Source organism: Giraffa tippelskirchi, chromosome 11 (genome assembly GCF_054371585.1).
Source record: "Giraffa tippelskirchi isolate mGirTip1 chromosome 11, T2T-mGirTip1v1.2.pri, whole genome shotgun sequence".
NCBI lineage: Eukaryota > Metazoa > Chordata > Mammalia > Artiodactyla > Giraffidae > Giraffa > Giraffa tippelskirchi.
In genome coordinates, this window is record NC_137285.1 from 20,047,311 (window position 1) to 20,073,664 (window position 26,354).

The window sequence follows — 26,354 nt, forward strand, 5'->3', positions numbered from 1 at the left end:
TGTGTCCTCCCTGAATTCATATGTTAGAGACCTGACATAAACCTCAGAATGTGACCTTATTTGGAGATAGGGTCTTTACAGATGTAATCAAGTTAAAACAAGATCCTTAAGGTGGGTGCTAATCCGAAATGACTGTGTCCTTATAAAGGGAAATTTGGAGATAGACATGCAGAAGAGGAGAACACCATGTGAAAATGAACCCAGAGGTCTTGGTGATGCTTCAACAAGTCAAGAAAGCCAGCCTACCACAAGGAGTTAGGAGAAAGACATGGAAGACAATCTTCCTAACAGTTCCTCAGAAGGAACCAACCCTGCCAGGACCTTGGTCTTGGACTTCTAGCCTCTAGAACCATGAGGTGATACATTTTTGTTATTCAAGTTGCTTAGCTTGTAGGGCTTTGTTAACAACAGTCCAAGCAAACTAATGCAACTATTAAGAACAAGTCTCACAGGAATTCCCTGAGGGTCTAGTGGTTAAGAATCTGCCTTCCAATGTAAGGAGTTGGGGTTCGATCCCTGGTCAGTGTGGGAACTGAGATTCCCACATGTCAAGGGGCTACTAGTGAAAACCCAGGTACTGCAAATAAAACCTGATGCAGCCAAATATATATATATTTTAAAAGATTAATATTTGTTTCCTGAAAAAAAAGACTCAAAAAGTTAACTCATCTCGTCAAGCTCACAAATTAAAAGGTCCATCTGAAAAAAAAAAAAAGCCCACACAGAAAAAAATGTAAGAAAAATCCCACTCTAAATTGAACAGCCTGAGCTGTGCTGCTAAACCATCTCTAAACTGACTTTCAAAATAAAAAAACTACCCTTGCTCATCAATGCATACATTTTCCTTATGCTTTTTCAATAAAATTATGATTTTTAAAACTGTAAGGACTTCCCAATCAATTGAACAACTAGCTTGTAATACCTTTTCTTAAAGAGAGATGTGGCAGCGGGGCAGGGGGGACCGGGAGAAGGGGAGGGCAGTGGGCAGGGGGGCGTACTTTTCTGGCTGTCCAGTGGTTAAGACTCTGCACTTCCACTTCAGGCGGTGCTGGTTCAATCCCTGGTTGAGGAACTAAGTTCCCACATGGCATGCAGCGGTGGCAAAAAAAAGTTTTTTAATAATTTAAAAAGAGATACAGGGAGAAAAAATAGACCTATTTATTTATAACAGATGAAAAAAAAGGCTCATCAAACATAAAAGCCATTCACTATTTTTCATCCTATGCCAAATTTTTTACACCATTGGATATTTCTCATCCTATGCCAGATTTTGGGCTTCCCAGGTGGCCTAGTGGTAAAGAATCAGCCTGCCAATGCAGGAGACACAAGAGACTTGGGTTCAATCCCCGAGTGGGGAAGATCTCCTGGAGGAGGAAATGGCAACCCACTCCAGTATTCTTGCCTGGAGAATCCCATGGACTGTAGCCTGCCTGGCTCCTCACAAAGGGGTCGGACACACTGAGCACTGAGCACACACTTGCCACGTTCTATACTCTCGATACCATTTTTGTGTTCATTCAAGTTTTGGTCTCCCTTCTAGAGAACCAAAGAAAAGAATGGGAAGAAAGTGTTAATAACTCCAAATTACAACAACTCATTAAGATGCAATTTTGTAACTTTACTTAGAAGTTAATTGCTGAACTTCTACATCCCCATACATGTTATTTTTATTCTGTCATTTAATTCTTTATTTTTGGCTGCACTGTAGCTTGCAGGATCTTAATTCCCCAACAAGGGACTGAAACTGCACTCTTAGCAGTGAAAGTGTGGAGTCCTAACCATTGGACCTCCAAGAAATTCCCCTCTTTCATTTAATTCTATAAATAAACCTATGAGGTAGGGAGAGTATTGTTTTACTCTTACTTGCTTGAGTTCCAAGTATATATGTACTAAATATATATAGTACATATTAACATATGCATATATTTACATGTGGGGAATTTTATGTATTTTATATATCTGTGCATATCTATCCATACATATTTACACATATATACACACATATAATGGGGAAACGTATGTATATTATATATTTTGTTGTTCAGTCGCTAAGTCATGTCCGACTGTTTGTGACCCCATTAACTGCAGCATGCCAGGCTTCCCTGTCCTTCACTATCTCCCAGAGTTGGCTCAAACTCACATCCATTGATTCAGTTATGCTATCCAACCATCTCATTCTCTGTCACTGCCCTTGATCTTTCCCAGCACTCACAGATGAATGGAAGGGAGTTAGTAAATTACAGTGGCCATAACTGTGGAACACATACCCTATTTGGTAGAACCTTCTAAGAACTCATGCCAAGAAAAAAGTATTTACGACTTCTGTGGTGGTCCAGTGGTTGAGAATCTGCCCACCAATGCAGGGGACACGGGTTCAATCCCTGATCTGGGAAGACTCCATGTGCCGAGGGGCAACTAAGCCTGAGCCACAACTACTGAGACTGGGAGTCTAGAGCCCATGCTCTGCAAGAAGAGAAGCCACCACAATGAGAAGCCCGTGTACCACAATTAGAGAGAAGCCCCTGCTCACTGCCATTAGAGAAAGCCTGTGCACAGCAACAAAGACCCAGTGCAAGCAAAAAATAAATAAATGAATAAATAAATTTTTTAAAGTATTTAACAACAGCAAAATCCTGGAGCAAATATTCATGTAAAGATAACAGTAGAGTAAGGAAAAATCATCTCAGCGCTGGAGTGATTTTACCCACATGATATGGCCCTCTTAGGAAAATGGAGATCATTAAATAGACATTCCTGAAGCATGTCACGTTATTTCAAGATTCCAAGTCTCAATGCAGATTACTGTAACTTAAGTAGCTATTTGCAGTCCTTCTGTTTGCATAACTGTTTGCAAAAATTACTCTTTAGATTCACAAATCTATCCATCTACTCTTGGCTTAAAATCATGTCGTGGAGACTTCCCTGGTGGTCCAGTAGTTAAGAACATGCCTTGCAATGCAGAGGACGCAGGTTCACATCCCTGACAGGGAACTAAGATCCCACGTGCTGCAGACCAACTAAGCCCAAGAGCCACAACTTGAGAGTCAGTTCATAGCAACAAAAAATCCCTCATGATGCAACGAAAATCCTGTGTGCAGAAACTAAGACTCAACATAGCCAAATAAATAAATATTAAACAGAAAACCATGCAGTGGTTTCTTATCAGACTTGCAATAAAAATCTCAGTCCTTATTAATGGCTTTTGGGTCCATCAGGGTCCGGTCAGGAAAACAGAATTTAAAATAGGCAATTCATTAAACAGGTGGCGCGAGGATTGAACAAGCGAAAAGGGAACATTGAAGTAATTTAATCATAACAGCAGAAAGCAGTTCCCACTTCTAGGGCCGGAGAACAAAGAGAACAGTTGGGGTTAGCAGAGCAAGAAGAATCAGAAGAGGCTTCCTGGAGGGCTGGTTCTCATGCCTCTGAGAAAGGGGCACCGTGATGTTGGTGCTGGCCCTTCAAGAGCCTCCCCTTGGCAGGGGAGGGGCCCTGCCAAGCTGGGGCTCAGAACTCTGAAAAGGGGCTGCTGCTGGCACTTCTGAGGTAGCGCACTGAGGCTATTTCTGGAAAGAACCTGGAGAGTGAACCAAATGCCCTGTCAGAAGCAAAATGTCATTACTTACCATGATAGGAATAGCAAGTAAAAGGGCCTGCATGAGTGAGTCCCTCCCCCTGCCTTCCAGTCTCCTCTCCTATTGACAGAACCTAAAACTAGCTGACAAAGGTGCAATACAGTTTGCAGGATGGATACAGCTGGGCAGGGTAGAGAAGAGTGCATCTGCAGCTGAGAGACCAGCACAGCCTTCAATGGCCTATTTGATCTAGCCCCTGCCTACTTTCCCAGCCTGATCCCCTCCATTCTCCCCAAAAGTGAAAGTCGCTCAGTCGTGTCTGACTCTTTGCGGCCCCATGGACTACAGTCCATGGAATTCTCCAGGCAAGAATACTGGAGTGGGTAGCCTTTCCCTTCTTCCTGACCCAGGAATCGAACCGGGGTCTACCTGCATTGCAGGTGGATTCTTTACCAACTGAGCTATCAGGGAAGCCCCATCCATTCTCCCCATGATATACTCAATTTCAACTACATTGGGTTTCTTTTTCTTTCCTAAAACAACCAAAGCTGATCCCCACTTCTGGGGATTTGCTTTTACTATTCCTTCTACCTGCAAGTATCTTCTCCCTTGGGGTTCACTTATTCTGGGTACAACCTAAAGTACGAACTCAAAGAGGATTTCTCAATTTCACCAATCTATAGAAGCAACGATCTCCCCACACACTCTGTAAAATTCCCTATTTTCATTTTACCCACAGCATTAATCACTATTCAACATTATCTTTATTTTTAAATTTGTTTAAATTTTTTTTGGCTGCTCCCCATGGCATTTGGGATCTTAGTTCCCCGACCACGGATCAAACCTGTGCTCCCTGCAGTGGAAGTGAAAATCTAAACCACTGGACTGCCAGAGAAGCCCCTTAATATTACCTTTAAAAAGTGGTTTCTTATTTCTTTCCTAAAAAATTTAGGCATCTGTCTTATTTGCCACTGTGTCCTTGGGGGATTGGACAGAGCCAATAAACAGCTCAATAAATGTTGAATTAATGCATTTTAGTGAAAGTAAAAACCTCTATATATCTATGGAAGCTGGAAGGAATTTGGCAGATCACAGATGACTCCATCATTTGACAGCTGGGTAAGCTGAGGACCAGAGAGCTGAAATGATATACCAAAAAGCACAGTGAGTGACAAGTGTTGCTTCCTACTTTTCCCAGTGCTTTCACATGAATCACCTTGTTTTGCTCTTCTACTTTCCTGGTGCAATGATAGGGTCCTTGGGCAATGGTGGGGATTCCAAAATCTTCTTGGGGACCAAAGAGAAAGAATGGACCTCTGCTCCTATCTCCAGGAAGGATCCCCAGGGAAGAGCTGTAACTGAACACCTTATCTGTGTTCAAAGCAAAGAATATCTAGAATACCTGTGCTTCTCAGGGACTTAACCGACCGAGGCTCCTCTGGGTGGGGAAAGGCGCAGGGTTGTTTCCCTGAGATGAGGGAAGCCCTCTAGTGGACTAGGACTCAAAAGACTGATCCATGACCCAGAAATAAACTGTTCTGTGACACTGGGCAGCAAGTGAGTTACCTGTTCCTGATGATCCTCTGTTTCCCCATCTGTAAAACCGTTGGGGTATGTTGGGCTAGGATCGCTGTGGTTCCGGGAGGCTGACTCAAGTTAGTTGGTAAGAACTCTGCCCGCGGGTTTGAATACTGGAAGAACAGACTCCATAAACCTTGCAACCTAGGAATGAATGGATTAAACTGCTGGAAAGGTCAAGGTGGTTCGCATGTTAAACTGCTGAGGGCTAGGCTTCCCATAAGGGGTGGTCGAGGGGTCAAAGGTCGGGTTCCGGTCAAACCCGAGAAAAACCGGAAGTCCCCTGTGGTTCTACTCCGAGCCGGGGCCGCTAGCCGCGTGACTAAATCTCCCCGGGCGGAGCTTCAGCACCGGCAGAGGGAGGAGTTTAGAGCCCCCCAATGGCAGCGCAGCTCCCCTTCCAACACAGCCAATCAACGCGGAGAGACGGTAAAATTTAAACCCCCTCCCTCCTCCTCCGCTGAGACCTGTCCTGAAAGCGTTTGTAGAAAGTGCGGCCGCTCGCCCCGCCCCCCCGGGGAGGCGGGGTAAAGGGCGGGCTTTCCCTCCAGAGTTTGCCTATCACGGCGGGCAGTCTGGGGAGAGACGGGCAGCGGCGCCAATCAGGGCAGCAGCCGGGACCCGACGGAGCAGTTGGCTACAGTTGTTGCAACTTTTTTCGAAAGCTGCGTTTCCCGGGAGATCCTAGGCGGTGACAGAGCGGGGCCATGGCTAGAGGTATTGGCCCCGGTGGCCAGCGCCGGGGCTGCTGGGTTAGGGGGTCGTGCTGCAGGCGACACCGAAGTGGCGGGAGCGGCGGCGGGAAGGCGCTCGCCCACCGGCTGCTCGGAAGGAGCGCCGGGACTAGTAGGGTTGCGGGGGGAGGGGCTGCGGAACCTTTCTCACCTCTTCCCCACCCTCGCTCCCGAAGCCCCCAGAAGCCCCTCCCACTCCCGTGCTTCGGTTTCCCCTTTTTAAATTGTGGGCACTTGGTGACCTGCCTCTCGAGAGGCAACGGGGCCATATGTCAAAGCTGTTTGGAAACTAAAGCGCCTAGCACCTCAAGGGAATGGTTGTCATCGATACAAATGAGGGGGAGGGCGAGGCTTCGCTTGCTTAGGGGCTCTCTCTGGTTTGGAAAGGAGGTGATCCCGAGGCGAGGGCACAGATCGGTACCCTACTTGGTGGGGAGCGCGTCCGAGTGGACACCGCGGCAGGCGCCTTCCTTTCCCTTTCCACGCCCTGAGTCAGCTCTTCGCCGCCGGGGCGGGGATGGGCCCCGCTGGTCCACTTTGGGGTGAGACAGGTCCCCTGGCACCTCCTGGGGCGGCCCTTCGCGCCGCAGCTGCTAAGGACTCCTGCCCACGGGAGATGGCTTGGGTGGGGTTTGCAGCCGCGAGGGAGTCGATGTCTCTGCCTGAAGTTCTTCGCACAATTAGTTTGCTGTCAGGACAGACCCACGTTATGCGGCAAAGTGATCTCTAACCGCTGGTCGTTTCCAGCAGCTGTGTCTCTTTCATGCAAAAACTTGAGCGTAACGGTTCACTTGAATTATTATGTAAAAGAGATAAGTCGAGGTATTACATTTTTCTCAAAATTCCCAGGGTATTACACGTTGCTAGGAATTTGCCTTAATGCAGTATGCAGACAGATCTTTACCGTCTGAGCCACTAGGGAAGCCCAGGCTCCCCTTAGTGATCATAATGAACAAAATAAAGATTCATTCAGCAAATATTTATTGGGCTTCTTTGTTTTCAGCCCCTGCACTCAGTTGCATCATTTATTCTCGTAGCATCCCTTTAGGGTCTTTGGGAACAAGACTTAGCTAGATTTTGATTAAGAAATAAGGCATAGTGAACTTCAAGTTAAAGAGCTTCATAACCCAGTCCACAGAGAAAAGTAAGATGCCTCAAATATTCTTCTTCAGGAAAGTGTTAAGCATCTAAAAGTATATTTAATAATATCTAGCTAATTTATCTGACAAATCTGAATAAAACTATGAAAGTGAAAGTCACTCAGTCATGTCTGACTCTTTGTGGCCCCTTGGACTGTAGCTCACCAGGCTCCTCTTCCATGGAATTCTCCAGGCAAGAATACTTAAGTGGGTTGCCATTTCCTTCTCCAGGGGATCTTCCCAACCCAGGGATTGAACCCAGGTCTCTCGGATTGCAAGCAGACTCTTTACCAGCTGAACCACCAGGGAAGCCCCTTTAATTTTTCCCATCACACCAAAATCATTTAAACTACCTATTTTAACAGTAGTGCATTTAAAAAATAGTTTGCTTAAAGTAATCTCTAGGGGGAAACAAAGTGAACCTCTTGGCCATTGAAATAAATACTTAATAAGGGTTAATAATAATTATCACCGAGAGCCAGGTACTTTATTATGTCAGTTAATCTTTACAAACTGTTATTTTCATTTTTTCAGAGGTGGAAGCTGAAGGCCAAGGTCACTGGACATACTTGAGCCATTCTGTGTCTTTGCTTGTTCCACTTTACCTCCTTTATTTATTTATTTTTTTTTATGTGGACCATTTTTAGTCTTTATTGAATTTGTTACAGTGTTGCTTCTGTTGTTATGTTTTAGTTTTTTGGCCTGGAGGCATATGAGATCTTAGCTCCCCTGGCCAGGGATCAAACCCTCACCCCCTACATTGGACGGCAAAGTCTTAACCACTGGGCCACCAGGGAAGTCCCTCTACCTCTCTTATTTAGCCAAAGTGAAGAGGAGATTTCCCAGCTTCTAGCATAACAGGCTTATGAATCACCTTTGTAATGTATGGTCAGTGATTCTCACTGAGTCACTTGACCCCCCCATTTGTAGTTATTTATTTCTTAGGCTTCATTATTCTTGCAAACCATTAAATTGGGCATTTAGTGTCATCAGATATCGAATTATTTATAGTACTTCAAATGAAGGGTCAGTCTTTTTCTTCTAGAAAAGCAGTCTTTGTTCATAGCTTGTAGCTACTTGTCGCTCACTTTGAGAGTCCTGCTAAGTCACATGAACATAATGTTCAGCTATCTGGCAACTCCTCTCTGGTTTAGAAATTTTACAATTATGTAAATATTTACAGCCTCAAGGGTATTCGTTTGGGTAAGCTCTATCTATCAGATGGCCTCCTACTTGGTCTCCCTCTTTCCACTGTGACCCTCTCCGGTTTATTAGAGCTAGAGTGGTCCCCAAGAACACAGATTTTCGTCATGTGCTTCTCACCACTCCTCCCATCCTTAACCATACCCTTTTGTTTTTGCTCTTAGGATGAAATCCACAGTCCTCACTGTGGCCTATAGCAGCCTTCCCATCCCTCTGGCCTCATTGTACTCCATCTCTGTCTGTGTTCATTGTTTTGTTTTTAGCAAAGGGCCTGCAACACAGTAGGTAATGAATAAATGCTTGTGGAATGAATTCATATTTTAGTGTCTTGAGTACGAGGACAGCAGTATACATTTTTCATGCTAAAGCATCTTCATATTTATCAGTATCTTAGTCACATAACTCTTAGGCAAGTGATTTATCTTTCCCAAACCTCAGTTTCTACATCTGTGAAATGGAATAGTATCTTCTCATAAAGGGTTGAGAGGGTTCAATAATACAGCCTAGAAACATTCAGTAGCTTAGCTTCCCTGGTGACTCAGCCAGTAAAGAATCCATGCAATGCAGGAGACAAAGGTTCGATCCCTGGATCAGGAAGATCCCCTGGAGAAGCGAATGGCAACCCACTCCAGTATTCTTGCCTGGAGAATCCCATGGACAGAGAAGCCTGGCAGGCTACAGTCCATGGGGTCTCAAAAGAGTTAAGACAGTACTGAGTGACTAACACTTTGAACCATTCAGTAAATGTTAGCGATTAGTATCATTGGTGATGAATTCTACTTCTGTGAGATCCTGGGCACCATTAAGAGTGTTTATTTCTGTGACTGGGTATATGTATTTGTTATGCACATAGGAACCTCATGACAGAGAAAAGAAACTGTTCTACAACTTTACTGAATGATTTGTACTACATTTTCTAGCTACTAGAGCTGCAAAGTTGAGAAGAATGGGTGCTAGACTTGTATTTTAGTGTATCCTCTGCATCTGTGCCTAAAGTAGATGTAGCCATGGGTATGTGTGTGGGGTGGGGGGAGTGCAAATAGTGTGAGAAATGGACAAGATGACTTTAGCAACTGTTTCCTGCCTCCAAACCAAGATCCCCTGATTGTTTGGCAACAAACTACAAACCCTCTCTGCCCTGCAGAGGTAACAGAGACTGTTTCAAATGGCTCAATCTGGGTGTCCCAGTGCCCCTTTGGAATCCTAAATCTCTGCATAGTCTCTTGAATATTCAAGTGGGCAGAGTACCCTACCCTGCTGGAGTTAGTGGTTGGGTGGGGATGGAGGGACTTCCCCAGCCCTGCTGTGAAGGATTCTAAAGCATGAGCTGATTTGGGAGGCTGTGTCCTGAGCAGTGTCTTACCATTTAATCCACTGTCTTATCCCTTCTCAGAGGAGGAGGAGGCAGCTACTTAAAGTGACAGCCGTTTGTTTATGTGGGTGTTGGAAGGTGCCCTCGGTGGGTTGTCGAATTCATTGATCTTGGTTTTTATCCATGAGGATGCTGCGGCCCAGGCTGGGGAAGAGACTTGGCCCTTGTCACAAAGCACCTCTGGGGCAGATGCAGGGGGAGATACTCAATCTTTGCCTCCCAGGCCATAACCCAAGGCTGGATGCCCTGAGGTGCTTGTTTGCATCTATGACTTTGCACAAATACAGGGACTCTTGGTTGGCTGTGAGCCCTCAAACCCTAATGGCTACAGCAGAGTGGTTCAGGGCAGTAATCTATGCCGAGATACCACAGTGCCTGGAACCCCTGCCTCCTAGGACATTTCTCATGAGGGGACAGGACACTTGGGTGACCTGCTAATAAGCCTTCTGCAACACCATTAGCTTCTCCCTACCTATTTCTATAACTGGTAAGTTAGTGGCTTGGAGTGTAGGCTCTGGGGTCTGTTGGCCTGGAAATCTAGTTCTAGTTCTGAGAACTTGGCCAAGCTCCTCACTTCTCTGAGGTGGTTTTCCCTGCCTGTGGAAGAGAAAATAATAAGGTTTCTACCTTCAAAGGGCTGCTGGGAGGTTTGAATGACAAGGTATGCAAGAGAAGCGCCCAGCAAACATGCTATTATAATTCCCGGCTCCATCTCCCCAGGGACCGTACGGATCAGGTGCAGCCCGCCTGGGTTTGACATCTGACCTGATCACTTTCTAGTTCTGTGGCTCTGGGCAAGCCCCTGCATCTCCCTGGAGCCTCAGCATCCCCATCATAAACGGGTTAGCCACAGGACCTGGCTCCCAGGGGCTTGCCGGGAAGGTTAAATGCCCGCGAAAACGCTCCGTGAGCACAGGCTCAGGCACACAGGAGGGCTCTCGTTCACCGCTGCCCGCTGCGCCTGGCACGGACAGGTCTCCCGAAATATCCGTGGAGCCAGCGAGAGTGGGAGCCGGGCCGGCCAAGAGCCCGGGCTGTCATTATCATGTTTCCCACCCCTTCCTCCCCGAGTGGCTGAGGACGCGCGAGAGGGGGCGCGCCCGAGTTGGGATTCGTCGCGGCCGCTGGCCCGCCCTCCTTCGCTCCCTCCCTCCCTCCGGAGGAGCTTCTCAGCGCCGCCCCTGCCAGCCCCCTCCCCGGCCGGGAGCGGACGGTGGGCGGCGGCGGCGGAGAGCGGGCGGGCCGGCCGCGGAGGACGCGCCGCCAGCGCTTCCCTCCCTGCGTCCTCGGTCCCGGGCCGGCCGGGGCTGCCGCGGCGCGCGGGTGCCTGGCCCTGCCTCGCAGGCCATGGGGGAAGGGGGCGCCGTGGGGCGCCGCCGGCCCTTCCCCGGGGCGCCGCGGCGGCGCTGGTGGCGTCGGCAGCAGCAGCAGCAGCGGCAGCGGCAGAGCTGGTGGCCGGGCCGCGGCGGCGAGGGCGAGGGGCGCGCCGCCATGGGCCTGGCCGGGCTGCAGGTGGGTGTGGCGGGCCCGGCCGCGCGGGGGGCGGGCGGCGCGCGGGGCCCGGCCGGGCCGGGCGGCGGGAGGGCGACGCGGGCCCCGGCCCGGCCCGGCCCGGCCGGCCGGCCCACCGCCGCCGGGCCCTCGGAACATGGCTGCGGCGGGAGGCGCCGCCGCGGCGCCCGGCCCGGGCGGCCCCGCTCCCCGCCCCGCCGCGCCCTGAGCGCCCCCTCCCCCGCTTCCCCCGGGTCCCCCTCTCCAGGCAGGAAGATGTCCAAGCCCCGCGCGGTGGAGGTGGCGGCGGCGGCGGCGGCGGTGGCAGCGACGGCCCCGGGCCCGGAGATGGTGGAGCGGAGGGGCCCGGGGAGGCCCCGCACCAACGGGGTAAGCAGGCACCCTTCCCGCACTCGCTCTGCGCGCCCCCGGGGGCCGTGCGGCCGGGCGCCCCCGCGGGCCCAGCTCCGAGAGCACGTGGGCGCGCCCGCGGCCCTGGGGCGGGGGTGCGGGCGGGGCGCCCGGCCGGGCAGCTTCCTTTTCTGCTGCCTGCCTGGGAGTGGCGTCCCCACTCGCTCCGCCATGACTCTGGCAAGCTCCGACCTCGGAAAAGTTTGTGTCTTTATGGCATTTCCACACCCCGAGACCCGGCCATCCCGGTGGCGGCTGCGTCTTCCCAGAGTGTGCGGGGCCTGCCCGGGGCCCACGGGGAGGTCACAGGTCTTCGCTGACTTGGTGAATGGGTCACCAGGCAGAAAGGCCCGGCAGTGTTTCTGGGAAAGCCCTCCTTCTGTCTGTGCTTACTCAGAGGAGAGGCCCCACACCCAGAGACACCAGCAGTGACCTGTACCGCCCCACCGGCCTGCCCACCGCAGTAGAGTAACCGCCCTAAATGCATTGGTCTCCTGAGCACCGCACCCGCCTAGTTAGCCTGAGAGAATTTCCCCAGCCGCAGCCCAGTCCTGCAGTCCTGGGACTGCACGATTTGAGAGGGGCCGGGCTTGGGCACATAGAAGGCTCAGACAGTCATGGCAAGTCCTACCAGCTGACCTCAGGTCCAAGAAGTGGTTATTCAGGTTCCCTGAGGCCTGTCTGTGCTGGAGTTCCTGCAGCTCCTGCCAGGGCAGTCAGCTGCTGCGCAGAGGCCAGCCCTTCCAATTCTGGCCTCGTTTTCCCTGGTCACTCTAACCTCCTTGTTACTGGTAGGTTGCCTTCTTCTTCTATGGATCTTTGTGGACAGCTGGTTCTCTTCGCTGGCCAGATGTCCCCCCTGCCCTCTTTAACAGAGTGGAATTAGAGACCAACTTGGACCTGGGAGATTCTAAACCTTCCACTGCTAGGCTTCCCCTAGTAAACCAGTTTTTGAACCATGTTTTTTTCCTTTTTTTGTCTTTTGGATTCCAGTTGCCCCTTCTATGTCTAAATGTGGTAAGATCTTTTTTCTTCTTCAAGCCTCTTTCAGAATATGCATTTGTCGTTTTAGGAGAATGTATTTACCGGGCAATCAAAGATCTATACCTACATGAGCCCGAACAAATGCTCTGGAATGCGTTCCCCCCTTCAGGAAGAGAACTCAGTTGCACAATACGAAGTCAAATGCCAGGGGAAGCCATTAGCCGGAATCTACAGGAAACGTGAGGGTAAGCCTCTGAAATGGCCCTTTGCTAACCACCGCTGGCCAGGTTGCATCCTCAGTAATAATGTATACACGCTAGGTTTCCTTATCCAATCTTTTCAAGCCAAAGTTTGAAAAGTTTGAATCATGTCCTGTCTTGCTGCTAAGAAAGGTAGACACGGGGAGAATAGAGCCGCCTGTTCCAGGGCGTGTGCCCTGTTGGTCTAACAGGTTCTCCCTGTTTTTACAAGAGTTGGCATGTCTTTCAAGCTTGGTTTTCTTGCCAAGTTGCCAAAATAAGGCAGCTGGCATGTCGTTAGAGAGGTTCACAGCGGCTAAAAGTACAGAAATGATGAGTCTGGGTTGTCCAGACCAGGCTCTTGTACTGAAGCTGAGTCGTGTGAACCTAAGGAACTGACTTCCTTCTCTTTTATGAGCTGGCCTTGACCTCAGTTCTAAAGGTTCTTTCCACTCAAGTGATCAGTGCTACTCTCTGAAGCAGCGTACTCCAGAATGAGATTTAGAGTTAAAATGCTGAGCAAGAAAATACACAGTTATTGAAAGTTCTGTCTGGACCTGCAAAACATGCTGAAACCTGTTGGAAATTTTGCTGTAACCCAAATATTCCCTTTTAAAGTTGCGGTGGGGGGGGTGGGGTGGGGATGGGAGTTGGTGGTGAACTTTCCCCAGTTACTGTGCTCTAAAACTTGCCTTTAAGAAACAGCAGCTACCAGCTGCTCCAGCAGCTCTGTACAAGGAAGCTTTGTATTTGTTAACAGAAAGTGCCATAAAGGGATGGGGTAGCCCAACCTCTGGTCCAGATCTGAGAACCAGGGGCAGGAGCCAGCCCTCAGCCTGATTCCCCCTGGTGACGTTATTTCAAATGGACTTAGGTTCTAATCCTTGCTCGGCCATTTATGAAAGGAAGGGTCACAGGCAGGTTGCTATGGTGTTTTGAGGCTCAGTTTTTCATCTGTACAGTGGGAGAGAGGAGTCCTGCCTGAAGCCCAGTTAAAGCATGGGTGCAAAAGGCCTTTGTGGGCGAGTTCCCTGGTGGTCCAGTGGTTAGGATTCTTTGCTTTTACTGCCAGGGGAGCAGGTTCAATCCCTGGTCAGGGAACTAAGATCCTACAAGCCTCGTGGCACAGCCAAAAGAAAAGGGAATGGGACTTTGTGAGTGCTCCATACTGTCAGCTCATTTTCCACTGGTGCAGAAGCATCACAGCCTGCCCCTCCCTGCACCCCTGCTTCCGCAGCACTTAGGCCAGCACTAACCACACTGAGACTTGGGAAGGGCCTCTCTCTAGATGCCGTAAGCCAGCCTCACATCCCTTCTGGGACGGGGTGGGATGTAGATTGTCCTGAATGGTGACATGGGGCACAAGTTAGCTTATTTGACTTGAAGTGTTACTACATGGTGACAGTCGAAATTGGGGGCTGGATGAACACTGGACGAGACCCCCACAGACCGGGCGTCTATCCATGATGCTCGTCCATTTTCCTGCCTTGACGCAGAATCACGTGACAGCTAATGTTCATGAACACCACCCACTCCTAAGGTTATGCCCGACATCTTGGCCTTAACTCCCTCTTATTCCACTCAAGACAGTGTGTCTGGACCATCTGGAGAACGGTCCGGATGGCTGCTGATGTATTTATTTTTCTCTTGTTTGTTGAACTATAATTCAGATATTCTGACGTTCACCATTTTAAAGGGTACAATTCACTGGTTTTAGGTATGCTTACAGATTTGTGCAGCCATCACCTCTGTCAAACTCCAGTACATTTCCATCACCCCCAAAAGAAACCCTGTACCTATTCACAGTCATTCCCCATTCCTACCTTCTCCCAGCTCTAGGCAGTCACTAATCTGTTTTCCATCTCTGGATTTGCCTGTCCTGGACATTTCATATAAATGGAGTCATAAAATATGTGGCCTTTTGTGTCTGGTCTCTTGCACTCTGGTCTCTTGTACTCTGGTCTCTTGTACATTATAATGTTGTAGCCTGTGTCAGTACTTCATTCCTTTCTGTGAATAATATTCCATCATGTGGATAGACCACATTTTACTTAACCCATTCATCAGTTGATGGACATTAGAGTTGTTTTCACTTTTTAGCTCTTATGAATAAGCTTCTGCGGGCATTCATATATAGGTTTTTGTGTAGACATAATGATTTTAATTCTCTTGATAGATGCCTAGAACTAGAACTGCTGAGTCAGGTGATAACTCTATGTCTAACATTTTGAAGACTGCCAAACTCTTTTACAAAGTGACTGCACCATTTTGTATTCTGACCAGCAATGTATTATTTATTTTCAAAAAGTAAAAAAATTTTATGGAAAAGAAAACAGTTCAATACTGGTGCTCCATGAGTATTTTTAGTAACAAGTCATTGGCAACGTCCCACACAACACACTGAACTGGTATTGGGGCACCATGCTGAGAACCACTGTGAATGCCATGCTTCGACACCGTTAGAAGAGGGAATTAAAAAAAAAGAATCTGAAATGAATCATGCCAGGGAGCTAGCCCTTGGGGAAGAGGTCTTTGTTGGGGAGAGGTTCTGCTTTATCGCCTTACTTCCATCCACCAATGCTGCCCCACTCTGTAGGAATTGAGCTTTTCCCCCCTGGAGCCCATTTCCTCAAAAGCCATTGATGGAGCCCTCATGCCAGTGTTGCTGGCTGTGGCACTTTTGCTTCAAAGGCTCTTCCCCTCAAGATGCAGATGACCTGATGGGTTGATCAATCACAAGAGCGGAATCCAATCACAATATATATATATCAACTTATCGTGGTCTGACACTTCAAATATCTTATAATTGTATTGATCAGTCATACCTCAACAAAGCTGGAAAAGGAGGGGAAAAAAAAGATGCAGAGACCAAAAGTTCTGCCTGGTGTCTGGGTCAGAAAGTAAAGCCAGATCTTTTCCCCGAGATACTGGTTAGTGGACACCAGGCTTAACAGCCCAAGGGCACTACTGCCCCACACGCCCCCACTCCCCACCCCTCAAATCTCCTCCCCAAGCCTGTCTTAGCAAGCAGCCAAGGGCTGGAAAGTGGGAGATGTCAGGTCCAGAGTCAGCCTGTGTCTTCCCACCCTCTGCCCACAGAGAAAAGAAACTCTGGGAATGCAATACGAAGCTCCATGAAGGCCGAGGAACAGAAGATCAAAGACGCCAGGAGAGGTCCCCTGGCACCTTTTCCAAACCAAAAATCTGAAGCTGCAGAACCTCCCAAAACCCCGACCTCGTCTTGTGATACTCCCAATGCAGCCGCTGCCAAGCAGGCCCTGAAAAAGCCCGTCAGGGGCAAACAGGCCCCCAGGAAAAAGTAAGTGCTCCCGGGAGCCACTCCTCACGCAGGGCGACCTGCTGGGTACCAGCTGGGGGGAAGCCACCCACCCTCTCAGGCCCTTGAGCTGTTAAGGCTCAGATTCCCGAGACAGCACCAGGGATACCATTACTTGTCCACATCCTGGTCTGCCCTGGGTCCAGAGCCCCCACCTTGCTGAAAGTAGGCAACCTGCCTTTGGCACTCTTTCTGAAGCTGCCATGGGCAGGTGAGCCCAAGTGACCCCGGGCTGCAGTGGACAAAGGTATTTTAAGTGACCTGATTTCCAAGGAGCCTGCTCCTAAAGGGTCTCATGCCTCCTGGCTGTGAACATGGTCTCCGTGCTAATGCTTGGTTCCTCCTCTTCCTTTCCTACCCCAGAGCTCAAGGAAAAACCCAGCAGAATCGCAAGCTCACAGATTTCTATCCTGTGCGAAGGAGCTCCAGGAAGAGCAAGGCTGAGCTGCAGGTAGGGTCACGTCTTTCAATTCAGGTTCTCATAGGGGCGGGTGGCCTGGTGGGCAGTGCTTACTGCGTACCACCTGAGCTCTCTTTGCATCATCACAGGAAAAGTCTCTTGGCCTCCACGGCCCCGATGTTCTGGGTCTAGGGTGGTCGTCATAACTCCCTTGGGTCACTGTGGTGCTTGGTTAAGATGCCTCTGTGAAGAAGCCTTGTCGCCTGTAGTGTGGGGCATGGAAAGTCAGGACCTCCAAGGAAAGTGGCTTAGGCAGGGCCATCGGAGCCTGAGACTGTGGGGTGGGCTGCATGCTCTCTTAGAGGAGTGTTTGTCTGCTATCCAGAGGTTTCATGTCTCGAGATGATGAAGAGCACTGGCTTGGGAACTACTTCCTGGTTGTGTGACCTCAGGGCTTAACCGCTCTGTGCCTCTCTGCCGTGTCGTCTGTGAAATGGGATGATGTAGTAGAGCCCTGTGCGGTGGTTGGGAGAGTAACGCACGTTAGTGAACGCGCGTGGAACACTTAGAACTGTGCCTGGGACGCAGTGAGCACCCGATAACTCTTGTCACCATTGCTTCCCCCGTGTTGTCCTTTCCCGGGGCTCTTCTCTGGTCTTCCCCACGCAGCCACAGAACCTGCGAAAACCAGGCAGGAAGGCCAACTGGGCTGTGAGGCCCCCGCCCGCCGTGTTTGCAGAGTGCTGAGCTGTGCACAGTCGATCAATATTTGATGCAGTGAGGTGTGGTTATTGCCTTTCTGTTAGGGAAACCCAGGGTGTGGCCCGGCCCTGCAGCCCCCAGCTGCTTCCATCTCCTCTCCCACCCAGGGGCAGCAGAGCAACCTCTAGGCTTGGGAGGAGCGCTCAGGACTGCCACCCCCACCAGGGAGGTGGGGGACCCCGGCCTCTCAACCCTCAGACTCTTCCGCATTTGGACGTTGAATCTGTAGCTGTACAGACGGTGACGGTGATGCAGCATCTCTGTGTCTCCTTCTTTGAATTGACAGGACTTCATTTTTTAAAAAGGGGGGAGGGTGTCATTTTTCTCCCCCCAGAGAGAAGCTCTGGCTGTATTTCCTTAGAAAGGCAGTGTCTTTCAGCCAAGAACAAGCTGTTACAAGCTGTTTGCCTGCAGTGGGAGGCTGTGCGAGGTCAGCCTAGAGACAGCACTGCAGAGGGCGAGGCGGTGCCAGCCCCCAGCACCCGGGACCCCTCCCAGCTGTCGTCAGGAGCTGCAGAACCCACACAGGGAACCTGGGGGTCCACCCAGCGCCGCTATGGGCTGCAGGGTCGGGGAAGCCTGAATTGGCCTTTTTTAATTAAAAAAAAAAACAAAAACCAGGGGCTTTTCTGTCTGGAGGAGTGGAGGCTGCAGTGGGTGTGTTGCCAGAGTGCTGAATTCTACCGCAGGCGAGCGGAAGGCAGCTGGCAGTGGCTCCGCAAAGCTTGGTCTGCAGGCAATCAGGCCCACTCTGTGGCTGGACAGAGAGCCATGGGCCAGGGAGAGCCACGCTATGCCCACCACCGTTTGTGTTGGCTCTGTCGAATGGGCACCCCAGCCAGGAGGTGGCTGGCCAGGCTGGTGGGGCTGCGGCTGGCAGAGGTGAGGTCTAAAGGCAGGGCAGCCGGGTCTCCTCTCGGGTGAGGCCGGTCCTGACCTGACTGCCCTTCTGGGCCAGCCAAAGCCGAGGTGGACAGGGCATTAGGGGAGGGTGTGGGTAGGTGGGGCGAAACAAACAAAGAGCCCTGAAGACACCTCTCATTGTGGCTGAAGACAGAGCAGGCGGGGCCCAGTCCAAGGTCCAAGTCCAGGGCGAGAGGGTGGAAACAAGGCCCTGGAGAGATGCCCTGAACCCCTCGTTGCTTCGCTGCGGGAGCCCCTTCTCTGGTTGGGCTGGCCGTGGGTGGGGTGACAGCCCGCACTGGGCAGGGACTGCAGTGTTGGCAGTGCCCTGGCCGCGTCATCCTTAGCCCAGCCCAGCCCCGGGCCTGGCGTGCAGAGCAGCCTGCTGACTCTGGCTGGGAACGTCTCGAGCCCTTCCTGCCTTCACCCTGGTTCACACCTTGCTCCCTGGTTCACACCTTGCTCCCTTTCCAGGCCCTCAGTCCCCTGAGGACCAACTACTGCTGCAGTCCTCTTTAGGACGCCTGGAGCTAGTTGCTCGCATGTCCCCAAACCCCCCAGAGTAAAATGGACTCCTTGGCTGCACATTCAGGGTGTCTCGCCTGGCCCCAGCTCATCTCCCCTGTCCCATTCCATCCCAGCAGGAAAGTCCCTGTCCCCACTGCCCACCACCTTCCCAGTTTTCCCATGATTACTCCCATCTACTTCTGCACACTTGTAACTAATTATTTAACAAGGTGGTTGTACCTGTGCATGTGGGGGCGGGGCATTGTTGCCTTGAGGGCTCACTAGGTCCAGGTGCTGTTCTCGGCCAGGAGATGCCACGGTGAACAGAGGGTGGACGTGGTCGATGGGTGGGTACACAACCCCTGTCCAAGTGGTGCAGCCTCTGATCAATTTAGCCCTGGCTAATTTTACATGCACTCGGAGTCCTGATTTTTACATATCCACGATTTCGATATTTTGTAAAAGTCTGTGTGGGCCAAACAGAGCATAGCCCCAAGCCACATTCTGCCACAAGCCCTGTTCTGTCCCCGAGCCGCCCCGTCCCCCTCCTGGCCCACCTGAACCCCAGGTGGTGAACGGCTCACCTTAGGTGGGCAGTGAGGAAAGGATAGGGGCTTGGTGGCCTGGATATCCCTGGGGACCGATGCCACGGAGGCTGACTATGAGTGGACCCTGTGGCGGCTGGGACTCCCGGAGCGGCCTTGGTGAGAATGCTGATGCACTTGTTTTTTCTTTCTTTCTTTCCCTCCCCCCCAGTCTGAAGAAAGGAAAAGAATAGATGAGTTGATTGAAAGTGGAAAGGAAGAAGGAATGAAGGTAAGGGGCCGCAGGGCCCACCGCGTGGAGGCTGAGGCTGTGAGGTCGTGCCCTCCCTGGTCCGGAGGCCCATGTAGGAGCCACGCTGCCTTAACCCTCTGATGTCACTGTGACCAGGCAGACTGTTGCAAGTTGTCAAGGGACTGAACACTAAAAGTATCCTTAAGGGAATGCCTCCTGAAGGAAATGTAACAAGATGCTGTCCTGTGGAAACTTTTTATTTATTTATGGCTGTGCTGGGTCTTCCTTGCTGTGGGGAAGCTGCGGTGCATGGGAGGCTACCCTCTAGTTGCGGTGCTCAGGCTTCTCATTGCAGTGGCTTCTCATTGTGGAGCACAGGCTCTAGGGCATGCAGGCTTCAGTAGCTGAGGCTTCTGGGCTCTAGAGCACAGGCTCAGGAGTTGTGGTGCATGGACTTAGTTTGCTGCTCCGCATTTGTAAGATCTTCCCAGACCAGGGATCGAACCTGTGTCTCCTGCACTGGCAGGCGGATTCCTACCCACTGTGCCACCAGGGATGCCCCTGAGGAAACTTGTCATGACGAAGGACTTCCCTCACAGTCCAGGTTAAGAATCCGCCTGCCAGTGCAGGGGACTTGGGTTCAACCCGTGGTCAGGGAACTAAGATCCCACATGCCACAGGGCAGCTAAGCCAGTGTACAATTCAGTGGCATTAAGTACATGCTTCATTCACGGTTGTGCAACTGTCCCTCCGTCTAGTTGCGGAACCCTTTCGTCCTCCCAAATGGAAACCCTACCCACCAGTAACCACTCCCGTTCCCTGCCCTCAGCCCCTGACAACCAGTCTGCGTTCTGTCTCTGGATTTGCCTCTTCTGGACATTTCATACAAATGGAATCATAGAATGTGTAGCCTGTTGTATCTGGCTTCTTTCATTTAGCATGACACTTGGGGAAACTTGTAAAAGGACAGGCTAGTTTTTTCTATACTGTTTTCCTGGGAAATGGCAATGCCCAGGAAGATTTGCTTTTCTCTTGGGTGCTCAGTTGCTTCAGCCGTGTCCTACTCTTCGCGACCCTGTGGACTGTGGCCCGCCATGCTCCTCTGTCCCTGGGATTCTCCAAGCAAAAATACTGGAGTGGGTTGCCATTTCCTCCTTTATGAGATCTTTCTGATCCAGAGATCAAACCCAGGTGTCATGTCTTCTGCATTGGCAGAATGGGTTCTTTACCACTAGCACTGCCCCCTATTCTTTTAGTATATTTCAGACATAGTGGGAGCATGAGAGGGGAGGAAGTCTCAGTGGTGGTGGCCAGATGGGTCTGGGCTAGGACCCAGGGGATGGGAAGCTTCAGTTTCCACCTGCCACTGAGGGTAAGCTGAATTAAGTTCTGGGCCTCTCAACCAGTCACCCTCCATCTTCATTTAAAATGGAGTACAGGAGGAGGTCAAAATAAATAATTAAAATGGAGTGAGGAGAAACCCAGGCGTGTACATTATCGAATAAAGGAGAGACTCAGAATGTTGGGTCCTACTCTTCCCCTAAAGAGTAGGCCAGGATGTGGCTTTGAGTCTGTGCTACATCACTTCCTAGCTTGGTGGCTGGGGATACATGACTCTGCCTGTCTAATCCCTAATTTTGCAGGTTTTCTCACCTGCAAAATGGGGTAGCACCCACCTAGCAGATCTCTCAGGATCCCACATAACAGTGCTTTGCAAACGACCACAAGGGAGCTCTTTGGGGTGATGGATTCTGGCGATGGTTGCACAACTGTGTATGCTGAATGGGCTTCCCTAGTGGCCCAGTAGCAAAGAATCCACTGCCAATGCAGAAAACACAGGTTTGATCCCTGGGTTGGGAAGATCCCAGGGATCCTGAGAAGGAAATGGCTACCCACCCACTCCAGTATTCTTGCCTGGGAAATCCCATGGACAGAAGAGCCTGGCAGGCTACAGTCCATGGGGTCACAAAAGAGTTGGACACTACTTAGTGACTAAACAACAATAATATGCTGAATGATACCCTTCAAACCATGCGTGTGAAATGAGTGGATTTTATGACCTACTGCAGTAAGGCTGTTCAAAGAATGTATTGCAAGCTGCTGGCCACACACGGTGGTGTTTGTTGCTGTTTATGAACCAACCCTCCCTCTTGGCACCTCCCAACAGATTGACCTCATCGACGGCAAAGGCCGGGGCGTCATCGCCACCAAACAGTTCTCCCGGGGTGAGTTTGTGGTGGAATACCACGGGGACCTCATCGAGATCACCGACGCCAAGAAGCGGGAGGCTCTGTATGCACAAGACCCCTCCACGGGCTGCTACATGTACTATTTTCAGTATCTGAGCAAAACCTACTGGTAAGTCCCGTGGGGCTTCAAGTGGCTCTTCCCCACCCTGGCAGAGGTGCAACCAGAGGGCCACCAAGGGCATCCTGACTCTTCTTTTGGCTCCAGCTTCTTGCTTGGTTCTTGCTGCCATTTTTCAAAGCTGCAGTGCAACTTACCCTACCCTCAATTTCCCCCCTCCACACACACATACACGCCCGCTTCCATTTTTAATTCTGGGGATTGGAGTGGTTCTGGAGGCATTCTCAGCCACCAAGCGGTGGACCAGTCACATGAAAGCCTGCAGAGGGGCTCACCTGGCCTTCCCCCTGGGGCACGTCTTCCCACCAGAGCAGGTCTGGGAATCGCTGATTTCTCTGTTCCCTATGCGCCAATATCAGTGATTGTTGTTTTTTATTTTTTAATAGACTATACTTTTAACGTTCTTAGCAAAACTGAGTGGAAAGAGAGAGAGTTCCCATATATCCTGCCTGCCCCCACGACCCCGCACAGCCTCTCCCCTACCCTCACCAACAGAGTTGATTTTTATTCATTTATTTATTATGCAGAACTCCACAGTCATCTCTGGTGCTTCCACAGAGTCTTTTGCATTCCCCTCTACACTTCCCCCCCACCCAAATACCCCACACCCAGTGCCCCTCTAGGCTCTTAAAGTTACATACATATATATATATATTTTGAGTGGAATTGCTTTCCCAAAAACACAGCCATAAATCACCATCATCCCATCAGAGCTGAGAGCAAGGCTGACTCAGACTGGGTTCAAAAGCCTCTTTATCAATTTAATCCTCTGTCACCCTCCCTCCCCACCAGCGTGGATGCAACCCGAGAGACGAATCGCCTGGGAAGACTGATCAATCACAGTAAATGTGGGAACTGCCAAACCAAACTGCACGACATCGACGGCGTGCCTCACCTCATCCTCATCGCCTCCCGTGACATCCAGGCCGGGGAGGAGCTTCTGTATGACTATGGGGACCGCAGCCGGGCTTCCATTGAAGCCTACCCCTGGCTGAAGCATTAACCCAACGGCCCCGCCCCCTCCCCCTCCCCTCTTCTAAGGACAAAGTGCCCTCAAAGGGAATTGATTTTTTTTTTTTACACACTTAATCTTAGCAGATTACTTCAGATGTTTTTAAGAAAAAAGTATATTAAGATGCCTTTTCACTGTAGTATTTAAATATCTGTTACAGGTTTCCAAGGTGGACTTGAACAGATGGCCTTATATTACCAAAACTTTTATATTCTAGTTGTTTTTGTACCTTTTTTGCATACAAGTTGAACGTTTGTGCTTCCCGTGCATGCAGTCCAAGACTCAGCACAGGTTTTAGAGGAAAGAGTCAAACATGAACTAGGAAGCCGGGCGACGCACCTGCCTCCAAACGAAGAGCCAGGACTCTCTCCCCTGCTCCCCACATACCCACCACCCCTCCGCCAGCCCCAACCAATGTCCCAGTGCCAGGCGGGCGCGAGGAAGACACTGCCTCCCCCATGGCCTGGATGGGATGTTCCCAAGCTCTTGTTTTTCCTAACATCTCGACAGGCGCACATTGAAGTGTATGAATATTTTTTAAAAAAAGGTTTCACAGTAAGATAGTCTTCCCCTCTGCTTTCTTGAAAGCTTACTGACCCGGTGGCTCACGGGCCAGGCCTCGATTTACTCTTCCACGGGCTGCCGCTTTTCCGGGCACCTTAAAGCATTAGGGCGGGGAATCAAAGGAGACGTGGGCAGGGACAAGCATTGCTTACCTAGCCCTTGCAGGGGCAGGATTTCCCGAAACTGGGTTAGTTTCTTTATAGAAATGTGAACACTGAATTTATTTTAAAAAATAATAATAAAAAATTAAAAAAAACAAAAAAAAGACAAAAAAAAAAAAAACCACAGAAGACAACTTACATGTATATAGGTCTTGAAGTGAGTGAAGTGGCTGCGTTTTTGTTTTGGGTTGTTTTTAGTTCAGCTTTTTCTTTTTCCACCCTTGGTTTTGCTTCTGTAGAAGAGATATGAAATGGTACACTATTCTAATCAAAAATCTAAAGTTTTGTAGTGGGACCAGAAATTACTTACCCAATTCCCCACCCCCTCAACCCCAACCTGATTCTGCTTGGGTTGAAAGTTCCAGACCTGCTGTCAAGGCTTCCATGTGTCAGACCACCTGGTGTCCTTCCTGTAAATCTGCAGCCATGAACCAAAGAGTGAGCCTACAAGCCCCGAAAGGCAGGGCCCCTACCCTAGCTGACAGGGTGCAGGGGAGCTGGCAGGTCCAGGGATCATGGCTGAGGGTCAAGTTTTCACCTCGACTGTGACAGCAGGAGTAGCGGGTAGCTTCTTCCTGAAGGAGGGACCGACTCCCACTGTTAACTCGTAATTCAGGGGCCTGGGGCTCCAGAGCTGTGATCTGGGGTCTCTGGTGCAACCCCACCCCACCCCACCCCCCGCTCCCAGGTAAACATGAATGGAGACAGGTATGAGAACCTGTTCTCAACTTCAATGCCCCCCAGCCCCAGCCACTTGACGGTGCTACCTAAGGGAGTCTTCCCCCTCCCACGCCCACCCCCACCCACCAATCCCACACTTGCCTGGTCAGTGGTCAGCAAATTGGAGGAGGATCCGATGGGAGTGTGTAAATGTGAGATAAAATGTCTTGGTTGTACCTGTTTGTGGTTTAGCTTTGTATTTAAGAAAAGGAAATAAACTTGAAAATTATTTGTCATCATAAAAATGAAACAAATTAAAATATTTATTGCCAGGCGAGGCTACCTGTGTCATTCTGTTGTTTTTCACAAAGGCAGCAGTAGGAAAAAGTAATGTATCTTTGTTTCTCTTTTGGGCCATACCATGTGGCTTGTGAGATCTTAGTTCCCCAACCAGGGGTTGAACCTGGGCCCTCAGCTGTCAAAGCATGGAGTCTCACCAGGGGATTCCCCTTTTTTTTTTTTCTAATTTATTTATTTTTGGTTCCATTGGGTCTTTGTTGCTGTACTCAGGCTTTCTCTAGTTGCGATGAGGCGGGGCTCCTCTAGTTGTGGTGCGCAGGCTTCCATTGCAGTGACTTCTCTGTTGTGGAGAACGGGCTCTGGGGCACTTGGGCTCAGTAGTTGTGGCGCATAATTGCTCCTCAGTATGTGGAATCTTCCCAGACCGGGGACTGAACCCGTGTCCCCTGAATTGGCAGGTAGATAACTATTGGACCACCAGGGAAGTCCCCCCTGTTTATTTTACAAAAGGCCACTTACACTTAACCAGTTTGAGTCCGTTTTGGTGACTGTCCTAAGGGACAGTCTCTTCATTTTTATCATGAGGGGTCAGGGGTTGCTTGTGGAGGTTAAAAGTGAAGCACGCGGCCCCCTTAGAAGAGTGCCCAGCATGTAGCATATATTTTAGCTGTTGTAATTGTCATTGTTTCTAATGTGCTAGACTTGATTCTCAGGTAGGCGTCTCAAGAGTCATCAACCTTGCTTGTCTGGTGCTGGAAGTATCCCAGATCCTGATCGCTAACCCCCACACCACAATCTACCCCCAAGAGGCTGCGTTCCTTCAGCCCCAAGGGACTGGAGGCAGGTTGGGACTGAGGGCAGAGTCCTTGGTTTACAGGTAAAAGATCCATTCCCAGCATAGGCGTTCAGCATCTGTCAGCCGTTGCCCTGAACAAATCACTTACCCTCTGAAATCTGTCCAAGTTGGGAACAGCCTCTGCCCACACGCCTTGCAGGGGTTTCCCAAGGATTCAGTCATCATATACTACTAGCTCACCATGGAGGGGACAGTGTGGCCTGGTAGCCCAGTGCTCAGCCCTGGAACCGAACCTCAGGTTTCAGCCACTGTGTAACCTTGGGGGGTTTACCTAACCTCTCTGGGCACCCCTTTCCTCCCCTGTGACATAGAGACAATACTGGTGCTTGCATCAGGGTGATTGTGAGGATTGACTGCGTTTAAGACATAAAAGTACTTGCACAAAGATAATCTTCAGGAATCAGCTATTATGAAAATTTGGGGTGTTTTTAAAAAATATTTATTTGGCTGCACCGAGTCTTAGTTGTGGCATGCAGGATCTAGTTCCCTGACCAGGGCTCAAACCTGGGACCCCTGCACAGGGAACGTGGAGTCCCAGTCTCTGGGCCACCAGGGAAGTCCCTTGGGTGGTTTCTATCATTCAGTATTTACAAGTGCCCCAGACTGACAGATAACTGCTTCTAAGCCTGCTCTCCCGGCTCAGGGTTTGGAGATGGAAGCCTGCAGTGTGGGAGCAACTGTGTCTGTCTTGAATGTGGTCACACTGGGCCCAGCTCCAGGAACTTACCTTCTGGAATTCGAACGCCCACATCCCAGCATCTGTGATTCTGAAGTCAGGATGCTCAGATTTGTTTCCCAAGTCAGCTCTCACTTCCAAGGGGCAGAAATCTTCCTCCTCCCTCCCTGCTTTTAAGAGGGGAGCACCTAGTCAGGGATGTACCATTATACAGGGTTCCAGGATTCAGATGCCCCTGTACTGTGGCAATCGCATTCTGGACCAGACACTTAAAGGTTGCCAACTTCTTCTGGGAGGCAGAGTGGTTCTGACCTTTGCACCTGAGTTCAAGTCCTACTTCTGTCAC

At 50.3% G+C, this 26,354-nt stretch overlaps 2 protein-coding genes across 14 annotated transcripts in view; one reads left to right on the forward strand and one right to left on the reverse strand.

Annotated features, from left to right (window-relative positions):
• The window catches only part of SBNO1 (strawberry notch homolog 1), a 65,517-nt gene extending 60,132 nt beyond the window's left edge, over positions 1 to 5,385 (reverse strand). For all 6 annotated transcript variants that reach the window (XR_014068559.1, XR_014068557.1, XM_081540281.1 and 3 more), the window contains exon 1: positions 5,142 to 5,385. The gene's annotated coding sequence lies outside the window, so the exon portion shown is untranslated. The remainder of the gene's footprint in view (positions 1 to 5,141) is intronic.
• A 32-nt stretch (positions 5,386 to 5,417) lies between these two features.
• KMT5A (lysine methyltransferase 5A) lies at positions 5,418 to 24,513 on the forward strand. 8 transcript variants are annotated; one of them, XM_081540343.1, is made up of 8 exons: positions 5,418 to 5,582; positions 11,361 to 11,482; positions 12,576 to 12,732; positions 15,826 to 16,045; positions 16,427 to 16,514; positions 19,392 to 19,451; positions 21,580 to 21,770; positions 22,572 to 24,513. In XM_081540343.1, exons 1-8 carry the CDS (start codon positions 5,534 to 5,536, stop codon positions 22,780 to 22,782), a joined length of 1,098 nt encoding a protein of 365 aa, XP_081396469.1. In that variant the 5' UTR covers positions 5,418 to 5,533; the 3' UTR covers positions 22,783 to 24,513. The 8 variants fall into 8 exon arrangements, with proteins under 8 accessions (XP_081396469.1, XP_081396475.1, XP_081396471.1 ...); XM_081540345.1 differs by lacking the exon at positions 5,418 to 5,582 and adding an exon at positions 5,616 to 5,870; XM_081540348.1 differs by lacking the exon at positions 5,418 to 5,582 and adding an exon at positions 5,861 to 5,870 and having other exon boundaries at positions 11,361 to 11,392.
• The last annotated feature ends 1,841 nt before the right edge of the window (positions 24,514 to 26,354 follow it).

Coding starts and splice junctions, on each gene's coding strand:
- KMT5A (XM_081540343.1), top strand. CDS start 5,534: ATGGCAGCGCAGCTCCCCTTCCAACACAGCCAATCAACGCGGAGAGAC. Junction 11,483..12,575: donor GGAGGCCCCGCACCAACGGG/GTAAGCAGGCAC, acceptor TTGTCGTTTTAG/GAGAATGTATTTACCGGGCA. Junction 21,771..22,571: donor TATCTGAGCAAAACCTACTG/GTAAGTCCCGTG, acceptor CCTCCCCACCAG/CGTGGATGCAACCCGAGAGA.